This window comes from Meles meles, chromosome 8 (assembly GCF_922984935.1).
Source record: "Meles meles chromosome 8, mMelMel3.1 paternal haplotype, whole genome shotgun sequence".
NCBI classification, from domain to species: Eukaryota; Metazoa; Chordata; class Mammalia; order Carnivora; family Mustelidae; genus Meles; species Meles meles.
In genome coordinates this window covers 12,332,871-12,360,420 of record NC_060073.1, presented here as the reverse complement: position 1 = coordinate 12,360,420, position 27,550 = coordinate 12,332,871, and the positions used below count along the sequence as shown (strand labels likewise).

At 38.8% G+C, this 27,550-nt stretch overlaps 2 protein-coding genes across 3 annotated transcripts in view; both read left to right on the top strand.

The window, feature by feature from the left end:
- ZFP91 (ZFP91 zinc finger protein, atypical E3 ubiquitin ligase) overlaps nt 1–19,053 on the top strand; it is a 48,727-nt gene extending 29,674 nt beyond the window's left edge. The window contains exons 3-11 of one of the 2 annotated variants that reach the window (XM_046017854.1): nt 7,546–7,758; nt 7,902–7,938; nt 8,758–8,859; nt 9,376–9,510; nt 10,289–10,339; nt 10,747–10,825; nt 11,995–12,109; nt 15,009–15,108; nt 15,452–19,053. In XM_046017854.1, coding sequence (XP_045873810.1) covers nt 7,546–7,758; nt 7,902–7,938; nt 8,758–8,859; nt 9,376–9,510; nt 10,289–10,339; nt 10,747–10,825; nt 11,995–12,109; nt 15,009–15,108; nt 15,452–15,962 — 1,343 coding nt within the window. In that variant the 3' untranslated portion in view covers nt 15,963–19,053. Of the gene's footprint in view, nt 1–7,545; nt 7,759–7,901; nt 7,939–8,754; nt 8,860–9,375; nt 9,511–10,288; nt 10,340–10,746; nt 10,826–11,994; nt 12,110–15,008; nt 15,109–15,451 lie in introns of both variants that reach the window. The other variant, XM_046017853.1, reaches the window with a different exon arrangement.
- Nucleotides 19,054–19,417: 364 nt separating this feature from the next.
- Nucleotides 19,418–27,074, top strand: CNTF (ciliary neurotrophic factor). Its single transcript, XM_046017856.1, has 2 exons — nt 19,418–21,206; nt 22,476–27,074. The coding sequence occupies exons 1-2, from the start codon at nt 21,093–21,095 to the stop codon at nt 22,962–22,964; spliced, it is 603 nt and encodes a 200-aa protein (XP_045873812.1). The 5' UTR covers nt 19,418–21,092; the 3' UTR covers nt 22,965–27,074.
- Nucleotides 27,075–27,550: the final 476 nt, after the last annotated feature.

Below are 27,550 nucleotides of genomic sequence, written 5' to 3'. Positions count from 1 at the left end.
AAGGTACTTGTTTTTGGAAGTTATCATTTTATTTATTTGTCTCAGATTTTTATTTAAATTCTAGTTAGTTAACATATAGTATAATGTTGGTTCAGATGTAGAATTCAGTGATTCATCACTTACAACACTCAGTGCTCATTATATCATGTGCCCTTCTTAAAACCCATCACCCATTTAGCCCATCCCCCACCCACCTCCTTCCATGAACCCTCAGTTTGGTCTCTGTAGTTGAGTCTCTTATGATATGCTTCCCTCTTTTTTTTTCACCCCTTCCCATATGTTCATCTGTTTTGTTTCTTAAATTCCACATATGAGTGGAATCATACGGTATTTGTCCTTCTCTAACTTACTTTGTTTAGAATAACACTCTCTAGTTCCATCCATGTCATTGCAAATGGCAAGAATTCATTCGTTTTGATGGCTGAGTAATACTTCAGTGTGTGTGTGTGTGTTTTTGATTACTGATTCTTTGTTTTCACTTGTCGTATGTTCAGGTTTCTGTTTCGTCTTGAGTTTTTTAGTGTTTGTCTAGGTGTTTATTTCATGTAGGTTACCTCATTTGTTTACATATAATTGTTAGTTGTATTCTCAATCCTTTTTATTTCTATAAGGTCAGTAATAAGGTCTTCACTTTAATTTCCAATTTTAGTAATTTGAGCTTTTTTTTTTAAGCTTAGCTAAAGGTTTCAATTCATTAACCTTTCCAAGTAACCAATTTTCAGTTTTATGGATTTTTCTCTGTTGGTTGCTATTTTATTTATCTCTGCTTTAATCTTTATTTCCTTCCTTCCACTAGCTTTGGCTTCCTTTTTTCCCTTTTTTCTTTAAGGTGTAAATTATTAATTTGCCATTTTTTTTTCTATTTTAATGTAGGCATTTATGGCTATAAATTTCTCCCCAAGCATTGCTTTTGTTGCAGCTTGTAAGTTATGCTATCTTGTGTTTTCCTTTTTACTCATCTTTAAGTGTTTTTTAATTTCCTTTGTGATTTTGTTAACCTATTTGTTTGAAGAGTGTATTGTTTAATTTCCACATATTTGTGAATTTTCTACTTTTCTTTCTGCTGCTGATTTCTAGTTTTATTCCACTGTGATCAGAGAACATTCTTTATATGATCTTTTTAAATTTCTTGAGACTTGTTTTGCGGCTAGCATATGGTCTTCCCTGGAGAATCTTCTGTGTGTACTTGAGAAGACTGTGTATTCTGGTTTTGTGTGAAGTATTTTTTATCTCTTTGTTAGGTCTAATTTTTTCACAGGATTGCTCAAGTCCTTTATTTCCTAACTGGACTTCTGACTAGTTACTCTATCCATTACTGAAAGTAAGTCTCTCTCTTACTTTGGTACTGGGTATTTCTCCCTTCAATTCTGTCATTTTTTTCCTTCATATATTAGTTTTGTATATGTTTATAATCCTTACAGCTTCTTGATTGACCCTTTTATTGATATACAGTGTCCTTTTTTGTCTCATAACAGTTTTTTGGGTTTTTTTTTTTTTAATATTTTATTTATTTGACAGAGAGAAATCACAACTAGGCAGAGAGGCAGGCAGAGAGAGAGGAGGAAGCAGGCTCCCTGCGGAGCAGAGAGCCTGATGTGGGGCTCGATCCCAGGACCCTGGGATCATGACCTGAGCTGAAGGCAGAGGCTTTAACCCACTGAGCCACCCAGGTGCCCCAGGGTTTTTTTTTTTTGAAAGATTTTATTTATTTATTTGACAGGCAGAGATCAGAAGTAGGCAGAGACGCAGGCAGAGAGAGAGAGGAGGAAGCAGGCTCCCCGCTGAGCAGCAAGCCCGATGTGGGGCTCGATCCCAGGACCCTGGGACCACGACCCGAGCCAAAGGCAGAAGTCTAGCTTGTCTTCTGTTAGTAGAGTCACTTGCCTTGGGTTGAATTGTTTCCCCCAAAAAGATGTTGAATACTTGTGAATGTAATGTATTTGAAATAGGATCTTTGCAGATAAATAGGTCTTTGTGGTAATTTGTTATAGAAGTCCTAGGAAACAAATGCCGAGTTTGGTACTGGAAGTGGTGTGTTGCTAACAAAATACCTGAAAATGTGGAAATGGTTTTGGTTAATGGCTAGTACCTGGGGGAATTCTAAGGCAGTTAATCATAAAGCAGCCTGAATTGCCTTTTAAAAAGGTTGGCAGAAATACAGATGTGAAAGGTAATTGGGGGAGGCCTTAGAAGGAAATGATAGACATGTTGATGGGCAGTGGAGACAAGGTGATCCTTGCTATAAAGTGGCAGATAACTTAGCTGAATTATGTTCTCTTGGGTGGAAAGTAGAACTTCTAAGTGAGAAACTTGTATATTTAGCTGAGAAGATTTCCAAGCTATGTGTGGTAAGTGCAGTCTGGTTTCTTCTTATCACTTCATACTAAAAATGAGAGGAATTAGATAAATTAAGGAATGAATTGTTAAGCAAAAGGATACCAGTACTTGGAATCTTTCTATATTGTGTGCCCATTAAAATAGGTTTTTAATTACTGTTTTATATATACCTGACTTTTAAGCCATGTAGGGGAAAAATGAGTTACAAATCAAAAACACAGTAATACTGTTTTATATTTATTTATGTAACCACAGTGTTTTTATTTCCTCATACATCTTTGAGTTACTTCCTAGTGTCCTTTCAGCTTGGAGGACTCCCTATAGCATTTTTTGTTGGGCAGATCTTACTAGCAACAAATTCTGCTTTTATCTGAGAATGTCTCCATTTTGAAAGGGTAATTTGCCAGATATAGATTTCTTGCTTGACATTAACCACTTTATATATGGAATCCCTCTACCTTCTGGTCTATGTAGTTTCTGATGAGCAATAGGCTGTTAATCATATTGAGCATTTTTTATACCTGATGAGTCATTTCTCTTTCGGTTTTCAAGGTTATCTTTGGCTTTTGACAGTTTGATTGTAATGTGTCTTTGTGTGGATCTCTTGAGTCATTGACCTTAAAAGTAAACTATTTTACCAACAAAATAGGTTTATTCAGGAATAGCAAAGGAATTAGAATTCTGGACAAGCAAGCAATAACAAAAGCCATAAGCAAGTCCTGTGAATAAAGAAGAGGAACTTTTGGTTGGGAGTGGGAGGTAGGGGGCTGTTATAAACACAAAGTCCATTGGAGTAAACTAGGAGTTTGAAATGTATTAGACTTTCATTGGCTGAGTTGTGACTGTATCTTATTGCCTGGGCTATTGCCAGGCAAGGAAAAAAATCTTCCTTCCTCCTGCTGGGATAGTAGATTGGGCTTCTTTCTCTTGGGGTCTGCAAAGGATTGCAACAAATGGTATGGCATGAGAGCTCCACTTTCTGGCCAAGCCAACTCCACTGTAAATATGTTTCCTTAATTCAGTTTTACAGAATTTGTCCTACCGGAGTTTGGAGCTTGTGGTGGAGCTTCTTGTTTGTGTAGATTCATGTCTTACTAATTTTGAGAAACTTTTGGCCTTTATTTTTTTCAAATTGTCTTTCTGTTCCATTCTCTGCACTCTGCTGAGACTCATGTATATGCCACTACGTTTAATGGTCCCATGGGTATCTTAGGCTCTGTTTTCTTTCTGTTCTTTGGACTGGATACTCTTACTTTACCTGTCTTAAAGACTGCCAATTTGTCTGTTCTCTCAAATTTGTTAAATCCTTGAGTGAATTTTTCATTTCATTTGTTTAACTTTTCAGCTCCAGATTTTGTTTTTTTATAATTACCACCTCTTTATTGACATTCTCTATTTGTTGAGATGTTATTATGATTGCTGTTAGTTATTTGTCAATATTTTAAAGCCTTTAGCTTTTTGAGCATATTTTTAAAAACTATAGTCTTTATCTTCTGTCATCTCTAAAGTCTCTCCTTTAGCTTGTGTTCAGTGAGTGATTTGATCAAGATTTCCTTAAATATCTTGTTTAACTCATCTTTATTATTATTATTATTATTATTATTAATTTGTTGTTGTTAGTGTTCACTTGTTTGCTAAAAACCAGAGTTTTTTACAAAGTTGATTCTGGTGTGTGTATGTATGTGCATGCACACGCATGCATATGAATGCATGTTTGTTTCTGTTGAGGGACATTTTTTGCTGACATCAGCCTCTGATAACGCTGCTTTCTTTTTAAGACTAGAGTTTTGGAGGAATGGGGTGGTATTCATAAAATAGGCTATTGTACTTTATTTATAGGTAAAAGAAATTCGCATCAAATTGCCATCATTTGATGTGGTCAGGTAAGGGTGTGGCCATATAATCCTTTCATCATGAAGGAAAGAACCTTTACAGGAAGTTACGGAGTGGGTTTAAAGTCCAAATTAGTTGTATTGAGTAAAAAGGAAGACTCTTCATTATTTATCCTTCTTTATAGAGGATGTTGAATTGTTCCCTCTGAAGAAATTATCTTAAAAGCGTAAAAGAAATTATCTCCTCGATGGAGCAGTTCTTGATTGCTAGTCTCAGGACATGATTTTTATATCTGAATCTTCTTAGCTAGCTTTGTGATCTTGAACAAGTTGTCTTTGGCCTTGCAGTTACTTTATGGGTAAAACTCATTGGACTGTATATAGTTTGTTCGTTTGGTGTTTATTTTTTCAGTGTTCAAAGATTCATTGTATATGTACAACACCCAGTTCTCCATACAGTATGTGCCCTTCTTAATTACCCTGCACAGGCTTGCCCATCATGCACCCCTCTCCCCTCTAAAACCCTGTTTGTTTCTCAGAGTCCACAGTCTCTCATGGTTCATCTCCCTCCTCCAATTTCCCACAGTTCACTTTTACTCTCCTTCTGATGTCCTCCATGTTCTTCCTTATGTTCCATAAGTAAGTGAAACCATATGGTAAATTACTTTCTCTGCTTGACTTATTTCACTCAGCATAATCTCCTCCAGTCCCATCCATGTTGATAAAAAAGTTGGGTATTCACCATTTCTGATGGCTGAGTAATATTTCTTTGTATGTATGGACCACATCTTCTTTATCCATTCATCTGTTGAAGAGTAAAGGACTCCTCAAACTCAACACCCAAAAAAACAGATAATCATGTCAAAAAAGCGCAGAAGACATGAATAGACACTTCTCCAGTGAAGATATACAAATGGCCAACAGACACATGAAAAAATGTTCATCATTAGCCATCAGGGAAATTCAAATCAAAACTACGTTGAGATATACTGCCTTAGACCAGTTAGAATGGCAAAGATTAACAAGACAGGAAACAACAAATGTTGGAGAGGATGTGGAGAAAGGGGAACCCTCTTAAACTGTTGGTAGGAATGCAAGTTTGTACGGCCACTTTGGAAAACAGTGTGGAGATTCCTCAAAAAATTAAAAATAGAGCTGTCCTATGACCCTGCAATTGCACTACTGGGTATTTACCCCAAAGATACAGATGTAGTGAAAAGAAGGGCCATCTGTACCCCAGTGTTCATAGCAGTAGTGTCCACAGTAGCCAAACTGGACTGTATATAGTTGAAGATATTTTTAATTATAACCTTTTTACTATTATTATTATTATATTATCTTGATACTTAAAGTAGCTCAGATATGAGAACAAGGAGAAAGGCACTAATGAGTGGGAAGGAAAATTGAAAGGAAATACATATCTAATTTAATAATTATGTCCAGGTATTAGGACTTCACTCTGCTGTTCTCTACATTTCAAACCAGTTTTATTTCATTACTTCAGTGTATTCTCATAAAACTTTCAAAGAGTATAGTTAAAGCCGCAGTGGCCCCCCATTCACCACCTTCTTCCATAGCTGAGGAAACTTTATTTTTCAGATCTTAAAAAAAAAAGTTATAGTTTCATGTTTTATTTTTTTGCTTAATTTTTGTTTAACATAGTATTTTCACCAGCAATTCCATGTCATTCTTTACAGATACCTAATATTCCATCTCACTAATATGCCATGGTTTATTTGAACATTTTCTTGTGGAAGATAATGGGATAGTGGAGGATAATGGGATAGGTCGTTTCCATTCTTCAGCTGTTATAAACGTGAGCCTCCATGTGCCAGTTTATTTTCCTAGGGTAGATACTGAGGAATTACTGGGCATATTTTTGGACCTTCTCTGTAAGTAACCAACTTACCAATTTCTTGTACGTCCTTCCAGAAGTATTACCGTATAAAAGATATATGTCTTACATATATAACATTTATTTCTATATAAAACAAATGTATACCTATATAATATTTGGATATTATATGGATGAGGGGTTTTATTGCATAATAAAGTATCATGGAATTATTTCCATGCTGTCCCCTCCTGATGTTTAGTTTTCTGCTCTTTCACTACTAAAAACAGTGTATCGTGATTGCCTCTATACAGAGGTCATTTCATAAGTGTGATTATAATTCTGTAGGATAAATTCCTAGTAGTTGAAATTACTGTGAAAGGTTGTGCATTTATAATTTTGATAGATACTGCCAAATTGTCCTTCATAGAGGTTTTGCCAGTGCATGTGCTATCATCTGTGTTACTCTTTTCTTCAGCCTTCCTAATACTCACTTGTCAAACATTCGGATCATTGCCAGCATGATGAAGAACAGTGGTATCATATTATCCGTTTTCACTTGAGTTTCTCCCATTATGAGAGGATTGACCTTTTCATTTGTGTGAAAGCCATGTATTTTTACTGAACTGCTCTTTTTCTGTTGTGCTGTTAGACTTATAGCAGAATTTGCCATGCAGAAAATTGCTTTTATGTTTATACCGTCACAGGTATCAGTATTAAGACCTTAAATTTTGTATTGTTCTTAGAAAGGCCTTTTACATCCTGAGAGTATTAAAAGAATTGCCCATAGTCAAAATAATACTTTGAATATACTAACATATATATAAGTAATAAGTTACTCTAGGGACGAAAGTTATATTAAGCTTTTTTATTACTTATTTATTGCTCAGGAGTGAATGTCCCTACCTCACTTCATTCACCCTTAAAAGTATGAAGAAAATATAGGATAACAGGGATAAATGGTGTGTGTACCTTTGCACAGCATCACATAGGATGACTAAAGTAGGGCTTTTCATGATTGCCCTATAGATCAGTTCACACTCATGGTGTGGTTCTAAGAACTATTGAATAGAGTCAAGGGAAGGCATTTTTAGTATGGGATTCCTCTTTAGCAATTTCTTCCGCATTGTTCAGTTGCTAAAACATCTGGAGCTGTGATTGTTCCTTTCTTCTGCTTCTGTAAGAACTTCTGGCTATCTTTCTGTGACCACTCACTTAATTTAGTTTCTTTTGTCTTGGATGTAAAGGTTAGAATCCCATGAATTGAGTTGGGTGTATTTTGTATACTTCTCTTAGTCCTTTTTTTAGTAGATATTACAATATAAAACTGCTGCTTGACCACATGGAAGTTTTAGAATGATGACAGTAAGGCTAAGTTTTCTCTCATCTTGTTTCTGGTATCTCAGTATAAAAATCCGAGGGGCTTTCCTCCTGAAAAATAAATTAATTTACCTTCTTTTTTATAAACTTTTTATTTACAATAGTAGGTATACTGAGATGGTTATTGGTTAACCATAAGCAATGGTATATGTTTTCATCTAGATCCTAAGGAAGAGAAAGAGGAAGAAGATGATTCTACCCTCCCTCAGGAAGTTTCCGTTGCTGCAACTAGGCCTAGCCGGGGCTGGCGCAGCAGTAGCAGGACATCTGTTTCTCGGCATCTTGACACAGAGAACACCCGAAGTTCTAGGTCAAAGACTGGTTCATTGCAGCTCATCTGCAAGTCAGAACCAAATACAGATCAGCTTGATTATGGTACAGTATACGTGGAGTATGGTTATTTAATAACCAGTTGCCTGCTCCTTTTAAATGTAAAATAGCTTACCTTTCACGGGTAGGTATGGTGATACAAGGGTTCCTTTATAAAGATAAGATTTTGCTCTGCTTTCTTTCTCCAGATGGAGCAGAAGAACATCAGTCTCCTGGTGGCATTAGGTAAGAAACTTCATATTTCATATCAAGTTGCTTTCTACTTGAAAGAGCGTTGAGCCTTTAAAAAAATTAACTTTGGTTTTGGTATTTAGTTTAGAGGTCACTTCGTTCTTGATTAGAGCATTAACCATGTAATCTTTAGTTACCTTAGTTCCGAAAGGAAGTCTTGAGTACTTTCTGTATTCTGGCTTATTCCGTGCTAGCCACTGATGGGAAGTGTGGATGTTTTCAGTGGGATTTTTGAAATTTGTATTCCATGGTAAGTCTTGTGAATTTTTGTTTTCTTGGCTTATTCATCTTTTTGGTGAAGCAGATCACTGGATTACTAGATATAGGATTATGAAGTCCATTGTTTTTGTTTGTGTTTTAAGAGAGGGAGAACGGGGTTGGGGGGGTTAAAGGGTAGAGGGAGAGGGAGAGAGAATCTTGATGTGGGGCTCCATGTCTCAACCCTGAGATCATGACCTGAGCCAGTATCAAGATTCGGTCACTTACCAACTGAACCACTCAGGCACTATATAAGGTCCATTGTTTTTGTTGCTGCTGCTGTTTGTTATTTTAGCTCTTAGTGACGTTGAGCAGTCATCACCTTACTTTTATTTAACGAAGGAATAGTATTTCTAGGATTTATGTATTTTTAGTTAGAATTACCATTGTTAGGATAAAACAGCTAGATTGCAGTCCAGTTAGACCATAGGGAAGAAAATTCTAGATAACTTACTGTGAATCTTTGGCAACCTCTAAATAAATTAATAAAATCCAGGTGGGATATAATCCTTACAACTATAATTTCTAATCCAGAAATGTGCTTCTTTTTAGTAGTGATGAGGAGGAGGAAGAGGAAGAAGAGATGTTAATCAGTGAAGAGGAAATACCATTCAAAGATGACCCAAGAGACGAGACCTACAAACCCCACTTAGAGAGGCACGTCTTGGATTTTACTGCAGACATGTCAATGAAAAATAAGTTAGGAAAGCACTGCTGTATGCTTTTATTTCGCCTTGTTGCTGAACTAATGGGTATAGACTTAATTTTAAATGAGTAATTAATCATGTATTTAGCATTGTCTTATAACTCCTTCTCCCAGCCCTCTCTTCTAGTTATAGAACTTTATTTTTATCATATCCAAATTTTTGGATGTCTTCGTACTTCATCTTGATGAAACAAGATATCAGTTGCCTGAATACTTAGAGGTTTTTTTTTTTTACTTTTGTCTTTCTCTTTACAACTGTAGTTGAGTTCTGATTTCCAGGTATTGTTAGCCTAACGGCTTTTACTATGCACATGAGGAACAGTTGACTGGAAATCACATTTCATTAGCTAAGGATCATAATTTTACAATAAATCGATGATAAGTGCACATTTTACCCTATATGTCATAGTTTCCCTTGCAACGATCCTTTGCTGCATACCAATGTTGAAATGTGTTTGTGTTTTCAGGGAGACCCCAAAACCACGGAGAAAATCAGGGAAGGTGAAAGAAGAGAAGGAGAAGAAAGAAATTAAAGTGGAAGTAGAGGTAGAGGTGAAAGAAGAAGAGCATGAAATTAGGGAGGATGAGGAACCTCCCAGGAAGTGAGTAGGCAATTACTACTAAAATTGGAAACCTAACAGATTTTGAAGCCACTGGTGGGGAAAAGAGTGGGAGTGTGAGGAGGGCTATTGACAGGTGCATATTGCTGCCTCAGGCAGCTGACAGTTTCATTGCAGAGGCTCTCTCAAAAGCTTGAAAAGTTTAAATTTAATCCAAAGCAGTACTTAAAGATGTCTAAATGAGTGGGCAGGACAGTAGTAGCTAATGGGATGCAGAGCGAGTAAAGATAGCAAGAAAAAGTATGGCAAATGTGAATCCTCAAAAGAAGGGCAAATGAGGGCAAGTGATTGAAGAACCTTGACTTCCTGTCCAGCAATCATTGCTTGTTGCAGAAATAAGATTTGTTTTAAGTGTTTAGTCTTGTTGGTTCTGTTAAAAGGAGAGAGAGTATAGTTTATATTCTTAGGGTTTTTAGATAACAGACTCTTTTATTCTACTTTTTAAATTGATTAAATGATAGAGTTTTTACTGGAACTACTCTTCAGGTAGTAACCTTGAGGTTTATCCAAATCTTCCATAGTAATGTGTAGTTTGTGATAGGTTTATATTTAACTTGTAGTGCAGATTTATTTCTGTGAAATTACTTCAGAATGACATCTTTGTTCGGCTTGTAAGATATGTTTTTGGCTCTGTGTGTTCTGCGGTATCCTCTATTTCTGCCACCTGCTCTTTGATCTTGAGTGTGTGTCTTTAGTCATCCTTCACTCTGTAAGCTTCATTCTGAAATATGTGGACAGTTACTCTGTTCTTTAATTATAGGAGAGGAAGAAGGCGAAAAGATGACAAAAGTCCACGATTACCCAAAAGGAGGTAATTTTATATTCTTACTATGTTCCTTATTTCTGGTGGTAAGCATTTTACTCACATAATTACCCTGCAGGAATGGCTATTTAAAAATTTCTCGGATGCAACTTTACTAATGTCCTTGATGCAGAATTCCTGTGTTTTTATTCCATTGTAGGGTCTTAACGTTTCTAAAAATCTTAACACTTCCTTATCTTTTAGGGTGTTACTAGTTTATTTTGTGCTGTTTTTTAAAACTCTGATCAAACATTTGGTAGTTGCTGGTTATTTCTAACAAATTCTGTGCAAGCTATATACTAGCAAAAAGATATTAATTCTTCATGCTATAAAATTGCTTTTCCCTGTAGTGAGTTAAGCCACTGTGCAGAGTGCCTCTTCTGTTTGCTAACTTTTCTCCTACGTATTGATAACAGAAAAAAGCCTCCGATCCAGTATGTCCGTTGTGAGATGGAAGGATGTGGAACTGTTCTTGCCCACCCTCGCTATTTGCAGGTTAGTAGATTGTTATGTAAGGCAGCCTTTCAGGTTGTGTTCCATTACTGGTTCTTACATTTCATGAGATGCTGTAATTTGTGAACTTGTGTAGGCTTTATCATCGCCGTACAATGTCAAGAAAAATCTTTCTTTAAAAAGGCGTAAAATTACTTTAGTCATTGTGTTAAAAGAAAAATGTCTAGCAACATGAGGTCGAATAAAGGATTTCCTTGGAATCATGGAATAGTCCAGTGTTTCCCATTGTGGTGTTGTAAATACTGCTGATACAAAGAGATGATTGTACCGACACACTTTTTTAATATATTTTATTTTATTTATTTATTTTATTATAACGTGTATTTATAAAATTTAGCAACTCTAACCTGTGATTTTTAAAATAATGTTTAAAGGAAATAAAAAATTAATTTTTAGGGTTTTTGGTTTTTGGGGTTTTTTTAGTAGATTTTTTTTTAAATGAATTAAAGATGCAGCTTGTATTTAGGTCTGGCAGAAAACATGAAAGTGAAATGTTTATCGCTAAAGCTTAAGAAATGCCTGTTTGATTTTTAGTTTAGCAGCAAGGATAATGTGAGACTAAGACCCTACCCTGATTCTGTCTCTGTGATAGTAGTCATTGCTTCTGTCCTGCCACTGTATGCCCTGTGCTGCACTAAGCACCATGTAACATGTGATCTCTGTATCCTCACAGTAACGCTGTGAGACACTTATAGTTACCTCCATTTTACACATGAGAACTGTAGCTCACAGTATTTAAGCACATCTCCTGAAGTCACACTGCTCCTGCATGACAGACCCAGGTTGGAACCCAGGTCTGTCTTATTTTCATAGCCTGTGTTCTTAACTATTTTATTATACTGTTATTCCCCCGCCCCCCATATTCAGAGTATTTGGTTTCCCTTTAGCACTTTTTTAGGTGGGGAGTGGTGGCAGAGAGTTAAAGAGAGAGAGAGAGAGAGAGTCTCAAGCAGACTCCACCCAGCATGGAGCCTGATGGGGGGGGCTCCATCTCAGGACCCTGAGATCATGATCTGAGTCAAATCAAGAGTTGGACACTTAACCAACTGAACCACCCAGATGCCTCTCTTTAACACTTTTGACTTAGCAAAGGAACAGGCTTTCAGGAAGCCTTCATTTTTTCCCCTCTTTATTTTCTCTTACTATTTTAGCACCACATTAAGTATCAGCATTTGCTGAAGAAGAAATATGTATGTCCTCATCCCTCCTGTGGGCGACTGTTCAGGCTCCAGAAGCAACTTCTACGACATGCCAAACATCATACAGGTACTTTTTAAAATAAAACGTTTTATCAGATGTTAAATGCATTCTCCTTTTACATGTGCGTAGATTGGTGATTATATTTCTTCCTAATGTAAATCTTAGGAGTCCACAGTCAAGTGTGAGAGAAAGGTATGAAAATAAAATGTAATAAAACAAATTTTGCAAGGAATGGGCAAACTAGGGCTTTTTACTTTTATCCTTTGACTTTTTTTTTTTTTTTAAGATTTTATTTATTTAGGGGCGCCTGGGTGGCTCAGTGGATTGGGCTGTTGCCTTCGGCTCAGGTCATGATCTCGGGGTCCTGGGATCGAGCCCCGCATCCGGCTCCCTGCTCCACAGGGAGCCTGCTTCCTCCTCTCTCTCTGCCTGCCTTTCTGCCTACTTGTGATCTCTCTCTCTGTCAAATAAATAAATAAAATCTTTAAAAAAAAAAAAAAGATTTTATTTATTTATTTGACAGAGAAACCACAAGCAAGGGGAGTGGGAGAGGGAGAAGCAAGTTCCCCTCGAGCAGGGAGCCCAATGCAGGACTCGATCCCAGAACCCTGGGATCATGACCCAAGCCAAAGGCAGACGCCTAATGGCTGAGCTACCCAGGCGCGCCCCATCTTGTGACCTTTTAAAGAACTTGTGTGACCAGAATAATTTTTTATTGAGCTCATATCCTGTATCAACTGTTAACTGCTTATCCATCCATTCAGCATCACCAAGTTCTCTTGTTTTACCCTTGTTTTACAGCTAAGAAACCAGAGGCTTTGTACATTAAGTAACTTGCCTTTGGTCACACTGCTAGGTTCTAGTAGAACCAGGATATCCTAATGCCATTTCCAGTAGATACTTGGAGGAGCTTTTATGGACTGGAAGTGGGGATTATGAAGAGAGAACCTTGATGGTAAAGAGGCTTGCCTGTTGGTTTATGGTAACTACTGAGTAGCTTCTGGCACTTCTGCTGCTGCTGCAGTCATGGAGGCTAGCTACTGAATTCACATGTCATCTCCTGTAGGAGTTACTGATTCAAAAAGAGAAACTGAATGTCTACATTATACATAACGTAGGATGATTTCAGACTGCATTCATTTTTAGCCACTGACAGTCTTTGTGCAGTTCAGCTAATGGGAACAAATGAAGATGGGTATTAGTGCTAATTGATTAGGTGCCAGACTCTGTACTGTTACATGCCATGTTCTCCACAGTCATAGACGGTAAGACTAGGAATTCTAGTTGTCTCCTACCCAGCGTTATACCCTTCCCGGTGTTTATTGTATCTGTGACTTAGACAAGTTAGTTCTCACTTCCCCTCATCTGAAAAACAAGGAATAATAATGTCACTGATAGTGGGGAAATAGTGTAAGGATGAAATGAGATCACATATAAAGTGTTGTTTACTGCACAGGGCCTGGCACACAGTAGACATTTCAGAGCAGCAGGACTTGAGCTCAGGCCTGAATCACTGTAGAGTCACAGTATCCGCATTGTACCGTGCTGCTTCCGGGAGAGGGCTGTCTCCATTCCCTTCCTTGCAGCATGCTGCCTTTTCTCCACTCCTTCTCCCTGTTACTTATGTTGTTCTCTACAAAGTAGTTTCTGACAACCAGTTTAGACTACTTTAGCTAAATATCATAGGCCTGCTGTGACAAAGTGACTGTTTTAGAAGTCAGTACATTCCAGATACTTACATCTGGTTATTACAGTTTTATGTTATTGTAGTTCTCTTTCCAAATGAGTGCAGACAGATTCCCTTTGAAGATGTGATTTATTTAAGCAAATGGATGCCCCACCCAGGCTTGCCATGTGACTATAAAGCTAGAAAGGTAGACAAGACCTGGGAGACACTTAGAGTTGTCCCTGGGTTAAAAGCACAGTTTTAGACCTTGCCTACTCAGCATGTAGAAGATAGCCCAACAGGCATTGGTGGCACTTGAACCATTGTTCAAGATGCAGCATCTCAGACTCTGCCTCAGACCTGCTCAGCTAGCCTCTCTGCATTTACTAATATCCCCCATTGATTGCTAAACGTATTCTAGCTTGAGACAGACTTGGCTCCTCTTCTTGTCTTGGCTTTAGAACGATATGGGATGGAATATAGAATTAAATTTCATACTATTTGCCTTTTTAACTTAGCCTCATGTTTTCCCTGTGACTTTCTGTAGCAGTTTTAAGTGAAAACTATAGAAAACAATAGTGGTCATTTATTCAAGAGATACAGAGCATCTCTATCTGCTGCTCTCCCAAACTAAGTGATAAAGAAATAATTAAGTGCAGTGCTCCTTTGGGCCATAGATTGAACACCATGTTACCAAATTCATCAAAATGCTGTGAAATTTCGCGGGATTGTGAAATGACAGAGAGGGAGATAGTTGAATGCTGCAGAAGATGTGGGGTAGGAGAATAAGATAAAGAATATAGGTAACAGTTTTTAAACCTGAAACAGAAGATACGATTACCACTTTAATTGTGGATCACTTTTCTTTGAGGGAATGCCAAATTCTGTGGTGGTGGTGGTTTGAGTGCCAAATTCTTTATATGTAAGCTTTCAGCTTTCAGGGAAAATGTTCTTTACTCACTAAGCAAGTTTTCCAAGATCTGGATTACAGGGATTGAGATTGGGGTTCTAATTCTCACATTGCCATTAAATTGTTTCTGTTTTGCTTTGTTTGGCTTTTTTTTTTTTTTTTTAAACAAGGCCTTATGCTACTGAATGTATGGACTTTTTAAAAAAAGTCAAAAATGGTGTATTTCTTTTTAAAATTTTATTTATCCAAAGTGTTTTATGCATTGAAAACAGCGTTGCTCTTATTGTAACTGACTTGACTGATGATCTGCTTACTTACTGTGAACTGGGAAAATGAAATACTTATAGGGTTTTCCCATGGAACCCTAACCACATTATTTTTCTTTTTAGATCAAAGGGATTATATCTGTGAATATTGTGCTAGGGCCTTCAAGAGTTCTCACAATCTGGCAGTCCACCGGATGATTCACACCGGCGAGAAGCCATTACAGTGAGTGTTACTTACTGGCGGACATGTGGGTGAGAAGTGTGTATCAATCCTACTTTCTGGTTAGCCCCCATGCAAACGTTTCAGTCACCACTGCTATTGACTTTTACCAGATTAGAATGGGTATTGATTGGGAGTGCTACTTAGTGAACTTTTTCTTATTCCTTCAGTTTTTTAAACAAATGAAACAGATTAATTTTCCATCTAGTTAGCTTTTCCTGATTTTTCCCAAGGAGTGTGTTAATGACTATTGCCTATATATGTGACCTCTAAATGCTTGCCCTGACCCTGAATAGGAGCCCTCTTCATTTCTCTGACCAGCCATTTACTCTTCCACTCTTCGTAGATGCGAGATCTGTGGATTTACGTGCCGGCAGAAGGCATCCCTTAATTGGCACATGAAGAAGCATGATGCAGATTCCTTCTACCAGTTCTCTTGCAATATCTGTGGCAAAAAGTTTGAGAAGAAGGACAGCGTAGTGGCACACAAAGCAAAAAGCCACCCTGAGGTGCTGATTGCCGAAGCTCTGGCTGCCAATGCAGGCGCCCTCATCACCAGCACAGATATCTTGGGCACTAGCCCAGAGTCGCTGACACAACCTGCAGATGGGCAGGGTCTTCCTCTTCTTCCTGAGCCATTGGGAAACTCCACGTCTGGAGAGTGCCTCCTCCTAGAAGCTGAAGGGATGTCAAAGTCATACTGTAGTGGGACAGAACGGGTGAGCCTGATGGCTGATGGGAAGATCTTTGTGGGAAGTGGCAGCAGTGGGGGCACTGAAGGGCTGGTCATGAACTCGGATATACTCGGTGCTACCACAGAGGTTCTGATTGAAGATTCAGACTCTACTGGACCTTAGTGGAAGGGAAGACTTTGGGCAGTGGGACAGCTCAGACTTTGTATTTAAAAGATAAAAAGGACAAAAAAAAATTTAAAGCATTTAAAATCTAGTAAAATAACTGAAGGGCCTGCTCTTTCCATTGTGAATCACAGCACACACACCTACACCCTCTCTTCTCCCTCTCTTGTCCCCTTTATAAAATTGATGTTGCCTTTACCAAAAAGGTAGGCAAAAAAGAAGAAGCTCTTAAAGTGAGGGTTATCCTCCTACTCGGTTCCAGCCAGGCAGACTTCCTGCTCACCGGCAGATCCCTTCTTAAACCTGTAACTCTGATGTGCTCTGGATCAGCTTTTAACTCTTGATAGTATATTACTGTCCTCTAAACCCCTTCTCCTCCACTGCTGCCCTATGGTTCTGGCTTCTACCCACTGCAGCACACTTACCCCCAAAGTATCATACAGTTCTAATCTCTGGAGGCTGGCAGCTTGACTTGGCACTTTAGGCCCCTTAGCAGGGTGAGCTGAGCTGTTAAAACAGCACACCCCTCTCACTCAACCCCATTTCCTCCATTCCCTGCTGGGTTTCAGAAAGGAAGGATTCATGGGGACCACCTCCCTCCTCTGTGACCCCAGCACTTCAGTCCCCTTCCACCACCTCCATCTGGTTCTCAGTGGTGCTCACTAGCTTGGAAGCAGGCTCCCAACAGGGAGGGGGCTGCCCTCTGCATGGTTTCTCTGACCATAAGACAGGGCTCTGTATCAGTGAGACAAGTCCCAGACTAATGGCAGAAATTTGCACTTTGAACATGTGTGTTTTTGTGTTGTGGAACCCGAGATTCCTTATTTATTAACGGAAAGTCTGATTTTTTTTTTGGGTGGGGGGGACTTCGTTGCTATATTTTGTGGGGCTGGGAGAGATTAGGTTATTCTGACACGGGGTCCTTTCCATAAGAGGTACTTTAGAAGGCAGGATATAGGGTTGAAGAAGCACAGCCAGCCTCTAAAATCATAGCTCTCCAGTGGCCTTTAACGAAAACTGGTCCTCAGCACTAACAAAATCACTACAGTAGCCTAGTGCTTTCTCGGAAGCCTTTTTAGGGAAGGATGTTAGGTTTTTGGTAATTAGTGCTCTTTGAATTCTTAGAGCATTGAGATTTAGAAATTTTAAGGGGATGAGAAGGGTTGTTCAGGGTCTGAATTACAGATAAAAAATTTTCTCTTGTGAATTTATTTCTTTTTTTATCCCCATTATTTCTTTCTACACCTTCCCTTTGGGCTAATTCTGGTCCCTTGCTTTGTTTTTGGTTTTGCTTTGCTTTATCATTGTTTTATCCCAGATCCCAATTAGTGAAGGACACTACCATTAGCGAAGAGATAGTCTATGATTCGTACAGTTTGAAGTCAGAGAAAATCACTCTGTTTCCTTTTTATAAAAAATAACACTTCAGAAGAGGAAAGGCTTCCATAGACAAAGTTAATAATCTGCATAATAATGGCTTTCACCTAAAATTCTGGGAATTACCACTTCCATTGAGATACGGATTTTCTTGGGGTGGATTGCTTATTACTGGCCATGGGAGAGGCAGGTGATGTTTTTGTATTAAGTTTATAACTCCCAGAAGACTAAAAACTTATTTTGGCTCATTTTTAGAGAATTAGAAGGGCGGTTTCTATCCTGTGTACCTCACAAGCTGGAATTTAAAGGCTTGCCCTATTCATTGTTTGTCAGAAATGTGTGATGGCTGTTGGAAAGAGTGAAGTTTTGCTGAGAGCAAAATAAGGAACAGCTTGTTTTTCACAAACACTAAAACTACAAAGTTTATCAATTTTCTCTTTGATTTATTTTTTCCCAAAAGAGGGGGTAACAAAATGTCATCTCTGAAAGAGGCTTACTTTCCACCCACTAGTGTCAGTGGTTGGGATGCCAGGGAATAGGGAGTCAGACACCTACAGTGAACAGACTTAAATGCACTATTGTTTCTTTTCAGAGTGTTGCAGATTTGCCATCCCTCCAGTGTGGGGGTAGAAAATGGAATAAGGATAGAAGGGATGTAGAATATGCTTTCCTGCCCACAGTAAGGATTTGGAATTGATTTGGTATGTTGAGTACATTTGAAAATACTTATCAGGTTGATCGGGTGGGTTTACGGTTGTTCCACTCCCATTATAAGTCCATTTTGTACTGTTTCACTAGCTCGCATCTGTACCCCACACTTACTTTTGTCTCTGTCACATTTATCTCCTTTGTCTCTGTAAGTTACAGTCACAGTGGTTAGTCATCAGATATTTTAACCACCTACACAAAAGCAAACTACATAAAAAAACTTGAGATTGAGGGAAAATATGTTCTTCCCTATATCACACTCCTCCCCACCGAAGCAACAAGTTAGTTCTAATAATTAGAAACTTTTTTTCTTCCTCCTTTTGTTTTTTGACCTCTTTATAGGTATCACTTGCCTATAATTTGCTTCAGTAAATTATTACAGCAGTTTGCAGTCAATCTTAAAATATTCTCCATTTTCTTTATCTTTCTTCCTTTTGAGAAAGAGATGCTAGCACAATAAAGAGTGGTGTAAGTAAGCTGTCTTATACTAGGCCCTCTTCCTTTTGCCTGTCTGCTTCTCATGCTGTTCGCTTCTGTGTCCTTCCAAGGAGCCCTTTCAGTCTTAAAATTCTGCATTTTCTACTCTTAGTCAAATTGAGTTACCTTTTTAATAACTCTCCCCACTGCATATTCTCCAATCTGAATTGGCAGTTCAAAATTCTAAAAATGTAATTGAAATACAAGTATTATTTCTGGGAGATGTGCTTTCCCCTAGTCTCTGGTTGTCCAAGGTTATTCTGCATAATTGAGACTTACTATGCTCCAGAGAGTTTGGAAAAACACTGGCCAGGATTACTGGGAATTAAAAAAGAATTCAGGTATGGAAAAGCATCTACATAGAGCACTTGAACCTCCTTTGTACCTGTTGGAAAAAATATAAAGAGTGTACTAAACCTGGCTAAGGTTATTACAGTCTGGTTGTTCAAAGTACCCTTTTCCTTCCTTTTTCCCACTTTTCAATGTACTCAAGAAAATTAAAAAAATTGTAATGGATCAATTTAAAATATTTTTATTTCCTAAAAGCCTTTTTTGCCTGTTGTAATGTGCAGGACCCTTCTCCTTTGTTGGGAGAGACAGGTAGTTACCTGAATCTAGGTTGAAAAGGTTATGTAAAAAGAAATTATAATAAAAGGGATACTCTGCTTTTCAAATCCTTGTTTTCTCTTAATCTAGGTAAGGCATATCCAAAATAAATATGTAAAGAAGAAAAATAAAAGTTGTCTTCATGGAAGCAACTTGTTTTCCTTGATTGTACTGAGTTACAGTTATCCAAAGGGTTAAAACAATTCATGCTGTTAACTGAGAATCCAGTGGCCAGAGCACGACGTTTATGTGGCAGGTGCTATTGCTTCTCTCAGGCAGAGTGAGATAGTTCACTTCGGACTCTTGTTCTTGATCTCTAATGCTGAGTTGCCATAGGATTCTATGATCATCTGGCCAGCTTGGAAACTCCTCCTGTGTTTGAACCTTCTAGAAAAGATGGCCTTATTAATCTAGTAGAGAAAACTTCAAGGATGCTGTGAGGGTTATGTTAGTCTGGGTTATGTTAGTGAGGGTTATGAGAGTTAGTTATGTTAAGTTATGCTATGAGGGTTATGTTATGTTAGATAACCAACAAATCCTTGATAACATTTAGTATCACTGCTTTTTCACAAAACTCCATGTCCACATCAAGTACTAACTTAAAAAAAAGGTAAGAAAAAATAGAATCCTCCTACCTTCTTAAAAGGCCTACTGTGGGCTGCCAGTCTCACTTTTCCTCCCACCCCTTGTTTATTGTTTCCCTGTGGAAGTTTGCACCTCAAGGCCTGTGTTTCCATTTAGAGAAAATGCCTATGTTATGAAATAGTGAAAGTTAGTTGATTTGGGGATGACTCAACTCTTTCTGGGAGCATCATCTTCTAACCTGTAAAGTTAAGTTAGATGCAGTAGATGAGAATTCTGCACCTGCTTTTAAAGTCTTTTGCCCTCATTTCAAAGCCCAGCTCATTCTCGGAATTTGTTAAGAAGCAGTGTGGTATGACTGGGATAAGGAAGAAAAAGAAAAGCATGTTGTTACTTGAGACTGCCTTAGAACTGTTTCCCAGTGAGGGTTGGGTGTTTCCTGTCCTTTGGAAGAGAACAGGCCTAAACAGTACCTTCTTCATCCTGTAGCTGCGAGGAAGGCACCACAATTGAGGTTAGAGATGACTTACTTGGCTGACGTTTAGCCGAGTGTAAATGAAACTAACTTTAAATATGTAATGAAACAAATAGAAGTGAAAAGATGCTGTGTTTTTAAAGGACGTATTTCACATAAATTTTATTTCTTGAACAAATGTAAAAAACCTAAAGAATGAAATTGCAAAGTCAATGGGAGAATCAGAGACCTATATTTAAATGATATGCCTGCTTATTGGATTTTGAGCAACATTTAGTTTCTTTAAGCCTTAGTTTCTTAATGTAAAATGGGGTAAATAATATTTATCTCATAGAACTATCCTAAAGATCAAATAAAGGCTTTAAAGCCTTTCACAGTGTCTGGCCCAAAGTAGTTGCTTAATCAATAGCAGCTATATTGATAATAACAACTTAATATTATTGAATACTTTACTAGGCCAAAAAAGGAAAGAAAGAAGGAAGAGGACATGGAGAGTGCAAGGGAGGGTGATAACAAAATGAACTGATTATGTGTATATAAAGTAGATCACATTAGGCAGGGGTGTCATGAGGATTAGTGTGATAGTGACCTTGTTGCTAAGTGCAAAAGCAAAACAATGACATAAAAACAAGTAGGCTCGGCACTGGTGGAGGAGAGAGATGGAGGCAGACACTGCAGGAAAGAAAGCTGATTAAAAAGGGGCCTTTGATTCCACAGGCACAAAAATCCACAGCCAGGAATTTGCTGCCACCTCTGAGTCAGGCAGGGGGGTGGGGGTGGGATGCACAATCCCATTAGTAGAGAATGCCCAGTGGATTTAGTCTGAGAGTCACATTTCTTATTTGGACCAGTGTAGACAGAAGCAAACCCAGCTCACTTGTTTCCTGGGACAGTTGAGTTAGGGGATGGCTTTTGCAGAGCACTCACCGCTGACCCCTCACCGCCGGGACCTCTGTAGCCGCTCTATCTGGCTAGCAAGGAAGATTCGTTCAGACCTGACTGCTCTTTTGGAATCTTATGTAAGTTGCCTAATTTGCTGTTGTCTGTTTTCACTTCATCTCTTCTGATGCAGCTCCTTATCATCATCATGTTCCAGCTCCCATTACCAGTCATGAAGGCCCTAATCATATAATCATTCATAGATTGGGGGCCTATTACTTGACATGGTTCCTTCCCTTAAGGAAATTTCTGTGAGCTTATTTTCTTCTCTGTTGAGGAGACATGTTCTTTGAATAAGAAAATAGCCATAGGTTTCTGGGTAGGATTGGCTACATGTCGTGGAGACTTCCTAAATTTGATTGCCTACAGTCTGAATTCTCCCAGAATAGATTCACCATGGGCCCTCTAACTGTGGGTTCTTCATCCTCATTGTTCTGAAATTTTGAGCTATGTAAATGAAAGAATGAGGTTTATAGGATTGAGAGAAGAACAGCATAAACCCAAAGAATTTCTTCCTTACAGTATTAGCCACCCACTCCTTCATTACATATATCAAGTCTCTGTGTGTCTGAGTAGAATTGTCACCTACACTATCAAAAGGACCCCCTAGAAGATTCATTGGGGACTTAGGGAAGTGTCAAAGGAGCTAACCATGCAGTGCCAGGTTGGTTTTCTGACAGTGGGAGATTCCCATCAGTCTCCACCTAAGGCCTGCTATTATAGAAACACTGAAAAGGAGAGTTCTAAATTTAAATTCTCTGAGAATTTGTTTCTTTATACAGCCTCACCAGTTAGAAATCAGACTCTTTGAAGTGACGTTTTTTATTTTTAAATTTTTCTTTGTTTAATTCCCACTGAATTCTTTAAAGGATTGTCTTCACCATTGAGAGTGGATAATGAAGTGAAGGAGAGGAGGTTAGAAAAATTCTGCAGTGGGTTAATTCTAGGGCTCCTTAATAGGTCTGGTCAGTGTCTTCAAGTAAGTTTAAAATACTTAAAACTCCAGTATGATTCAAGTATTCCAGTTTCCAGGAGGGAGTTCAAAGTGGGAAGGAAAAATTGTCGACCAGTGTTTTTCAACCTTCAGAATCTAATGAAAGCTGCAAATTCTCCCACAAAAAGTAAATAGGTAGTCAAAGGAGTATGTATCACTTCAGGGAGAATAGGGTCTTCCTAAAGTCCAGTCATTGGATCCCAAATGAAGAGTTCCTTTTGGAGAATTTTTATTTTCTTTACAATTTGGATCCTTGACCAGGAAGGCTTATAAGACTTCACATGAGATTTAGAGATTAAATGAAAATTTTGGGATAATTACAGAAGATGTGATGTTTTTATGTATTCTTGGCCAGATGAAGCATCAGGGCCTGAACGAGAACATAAACCTGGACTCTGTGGATGGCGTGCCAATGGCAAGCACTGATCGGTGGAGTGAGCTGACTGAGGCAGAGCGACTCCAAGAGAACCTCCAAGCTTATCGTGCCTTCCATGCTATGTTGGCCAGGCTTTTAGAAGACCAGCAGGTGCATTTTACTCCAGCTGAAGGGGATTTCCATCAAGCAATACATACTATCCTGCTTCAAGTTGCTGCCTTTGCTTACCAGCTGGAGGAATTAATGATGCTCTTGGAACACAAGATTCCCCCCAACGAGGCTGATGGGATGCCCATGATTGGTGGAGATGGTGGTCTCTTCGAGAAGAAGCTGTGGGGCCTAAAGGTGTTGCGAGAGCTTTCTCAGTGGACAGTGAGATCTATCCATGACCTTCGAGTCATTTCTTCTCATCAAACTGGGATTCCAACACATGGGAGCCATTATATTGCTAATGACAAGAAAATATAGCAGTTATCCCCTCCTCTCTCTCCCTCCTTCCTTTTGTAGTGGAATATACACTGCCCTGAGGCCTCAGTTTCCCATTCTTGTTTTGAAAGGTTGAAAGTTTTCTAATCTTTGAGGCCATAGGCATTTTCATCAAGTAGGGTTGGAGACATGGACAGTTGGGCATACAGGTTTAATCTGGGTGGGTGTGGGTGTGTGTGTGTGTGTTGGAGCCATAATGGAATGGAGGCAAGGGCAACATCCTTCCACCTTAGTGCTCTAACCTTTCTACCCACTAAGTTAACTTTACAAGGATTTAACAGTCTCACGGGATAAATATGTTTAACTTTAGTCCTAGATGACTTTTCTGGGAAGAATAAAAATTAATAGTCCTGGACTCTAGCCAATTCAAACTCTTGGATAATAAAAATACTAACATTTATTGAGTATCTACTATATTGTAGCGGTATGCCGGGAGCTCTGTGTATCTTAAAATATTCACAACAACCCTCTTGAGGGAGGTAGTGTTATTCCCATCTGGCAGATGAGAAAACAAGTTCTAACTTGGTCAAGATTACCCAACTAGCAAATGGCACACTTAAGTTTGAACCCAGGTATTTCTTATCCCAAAGCCTATGTACCCTTTACTTTAGAGGCCTGATTATGACCCTCTGTCACTGCACCTCTTTGCCGTAGAGAGTTGGAAAATACATTCTTGTATTCTATCCCCAGCACTGGAAAACAATCCCCATTATATGTCCTTATAGGTCAGTGACACAATTTTAGTGTTAAAGGCGGTATTTGTTGCCCACGCTTGGCAAAGGCGAGAGCAGTAGAGATGTTAAAACTGTTTGGGGAAAAGAGTAGGCCCACCAGACTTCTGAAATTAGGAGACTGAAGATGTGCTGTAATACAGCCTGCTTTATAAAGTGTTCACAATGTTTTGGGGTTGGGCACAGCTCAGAGCAGCTTGCCTCGCATTTATGGTGATCAGCAGTATAGCGATAACAGGCCCTGTAAGCAAGCATTCACGGACAATGGTTGGAATAGAACTCAGGTTAAAATGTCACAAAGCTCCTTTACCACACATTCTCTGGACTTAGTCATGAAGAGAGGGTGAGGCCCACTCTGTTCCCAGTGGGAATGCCAGCAATTCTGAAACAATATATAGCACAGCCTCCATGTTTCACAACAAAGGGACAGGGCACTGTGTTTAATGGTCTTGAGAGAAACACTGTGAAAGACACCAATGGGCAAGAGTGGGAATTAATGGAAAGGTCATTTGTGGTCGGGTCTGTGGACTAGTGGTGCAGCATAAATCCAAAAGTTCCAGGTGTAATAGTATTTCACACTACCAGTTAAACTTACAATCTTGGATGCAGGAAGGAGATTAATTTAGTTTACTTATTGGAAGCTCCTGTGCTCTTAAGTGAATCAGGAGTCAGAGAGGGCTAGTAGCACCCATATGCTGCATGAGATGGGATGGGGTGACCTAGCTTGTGTCTTTTTCCCATAAGGGTTCATGTCCAAAACTCCATGAGGTCATGGACTCTGCGTTGGGCAATGTGGCAATACAAGGGATATAAGGCCCTGCTCTGTAGTATGCGTTTGTGGAAATGCGCTTGTATGCATAGAAGACATCAATACTGGTTGGAATTGGGAGGCACAGGTCTAAGTGTTAGGGAGTTAAAAGGAGCTCAACAAGCTCCCTTTCTGGAGGAGGGGAGAGTTCAGTTGTGTCTCAGGTTGACTGAGTACCAAATAGAAGAGAAGCGACAGAGATAAGAAAGAGTTGCCTATTTAGAGGAAAGTGAGGCAGTAATAAACATTCGGGTCCCACTGCCACTAGAAGTTTATCGTTCGGTTTTATTTCATTTGTAATTTTGGAGTAGAGATAGACACTTCCTTAGTAAATGCATAGAGGCTTATTTCATTCAAGCTTTTCTTCCAGCTGGTTCTTCTGCTTCAAGAGCAATATTTCTCATTGATAAAGTACTTGTGAAACTCTTAGATTTAATTAAATTAATATGAAACTCTTAGATTTATCTGTGAAATATTTTACACTCTTTAATAGATAAAGAGATGACTACAAATTTTTAGTGGGGAATAACTGATTACAAAGTTGCTGAATCTGAAAAGAGCGACCCCTCTCCGAGTGTTTCTATTTAGGAGATGTGACAGAGCAGAAGTCAGCAGAAGTGTCAAGTCAATGGAACGTGGCTTAAGCTCTGAGTTACGTGTGAAGGAATATCTATGTGTAAGAGGCACATTTGGAGTGGCAGAGGGTCCAGGAAAGGTACAAGTACTAACTATTGAATGGGAGGAAATAGGAACCTGTAGAAGTCTCTATTAGGTCACAAGCAGCAAGTCACCAGAGTGTACTCCCAGGGTCGTGCTGAGTTCCATACCAGTTTCTTCTTCAAGTTTCTTCTTCATTTTGCAGCATGCCTCAAAAGAAGTATGGAGAAAATCCTTAGAAAAGTGTAGATAAAATAAAGGAGAAGTGAGCACTTACCTTTAAAAACAAAGTCATAAATGTGAATGGATCTGAGTGTGTAGACTGCATCATGCTTATCTGAAATGGACAAGACTGGGAAAAAGGGACCACCAATGGGTCCATGTTCTAGGTGTGTGTCTTAAATACAGATAGGAATAATGGCAACACTGTGTAAGTATGGTTTATTTAAGGATCCAGAATCCAAAAGAAATGTTTGGTCTTTAGATTTTACTTTCCTTGTTCCTTAGATCTATATATGGATTGGATCTCTGGGGAATCATATTTTTATATACATGTAAACTGTATTATATAATACATAACTATAAAATTTATATATAATGTATAACATTAACACTATAATAATATAGTGATATATGTGTGTGTGTGTGTGTGTGTGTGTGTAGATATAAATAAAAGGCATGAATGTAGTTTCTAACCCCAACTCATTTTGTAAAGAGTATTCCTTTTACCTCACAGCCTGTAGAAGTCATCTGTGGGAGAGAGATTTTGTTTTCCTGAATCTGTTAAGGAATTGCATATATGAGAGAAGATAAACTCTTACATTGATTTAAGAAGGTGGTTTGGGAAAAACTTGCAAATTGACACAAACTCACAGGCAATCATCGAATAAAAATAGCTTTGAAATAATCAGGTTTGAGGGAAGTTAGAGTTTTAATAAAGTCATAGCCTTGGTATTGCTGTCATCCCAGCCTGCTGTGGATTAAAGCCCAATGGATGACTCATTCTGGTGACCAGTGGTCAAACAGAGGACAAGTAAATATTTCAGGGAGACCTATCTCAGAAGTGATTTAGAATGACTTTGTGAATCCTCAGTTCCTCGAGTAGCTGAGCACCTTCTCTATGTTAATACTAAGGAGTAAAATAGAAATGCAGGAGGCGAAGGGGCTTTCACCACAATGAGAAAGAGGAAGAGTGGGGGAAGAGTTTGACTGTCACTTAAGTTGACTTACGGTGTGTACATGTGGGTTAGTCTCTAGACAGTTTTTAGACCAGGGCATTTACAAAGGATGGTTTGGCATCCTGCCTCATCCCACCCAAGAATGAACCATCTGAATGTTGGTACATTGAAAAAGTGAAAGTGATAAAAATGTTATCTTTCCACTCAAAAGCTTCTATAGAGCTCTAAAGTCTATAGATAAAGACAGTAAAAATATAATTTGATCTTTTGGTGAAATGTGTGAGGTATACAGTAACATCCATGTGCGTGTGATTCTTACATTACTTGGAGCCGTCTATTTTTGGCAGATAGAATATAAAAGATGCAAGAACGGCTAACAATAAAGATCTCGCCTCAGCAGGACCATGAGTTGCTTCTTTTATTTCTGTATCTTTGGATGAGCAAGAGGAATTTCAAGTGATTTCAACATTGGATGAAATATAATCCTCCCAGCCAGGGCCATGCGCAGTCAAGCGTGCCGGGTAAATCGCCATGGTGCCAGGCCACTGGGAAAATCTCCCAAGGCCAGCCAGCCTAGAAAAGGTAGGTTGCCCCATACCTATCAGCTGGCCTGCAGGTGAGGCAGATTTCCTTTCCTATGGTTTATTTTCAAGTATTTGAACCCAAAGCAAACTTTTGAAGGGCAGAGGAAAACCCCAATTAGCCCATTTCTAGTCTAGTTTGAAGGTAGAAACGAAGTTAGAAAAGATAATTATCAAGAGATGCTGTGTTTTTCCACATGTTCAAGGTGTGAATACTGTGTTTACTTAGGTAGTGTCATTTATCCTCTGAAATACCATCTCACAAATGAGGGAAATGAGAATGAGCATCTCCTTGCCCAAGTCCCTGCCCTAGTACCTGACAGGTTTGAAGTTCTAGTTCTGGCTCCAAAACTCACTACGCCCACTGCTGTGGGCCGCCTAGCAATGGAGGTCATTTTATGTTGAAATATGTTCTCCATCTCTGTAATTCATTTTCTTTGGATAAAGCCAATATGGACTTGTGCCAAATCCTGGTCTGTGACAAATCTGGTAAGTTTCCAGACTTTGAGACAAGTCACCTCTTCTGAGCTTCCTCGTTTATGAAATGGAAATGACAACTTCACAGGTTGATCAATGGTTTAGACAAGTGAGTATCTGAAAGTACTTGTGAATG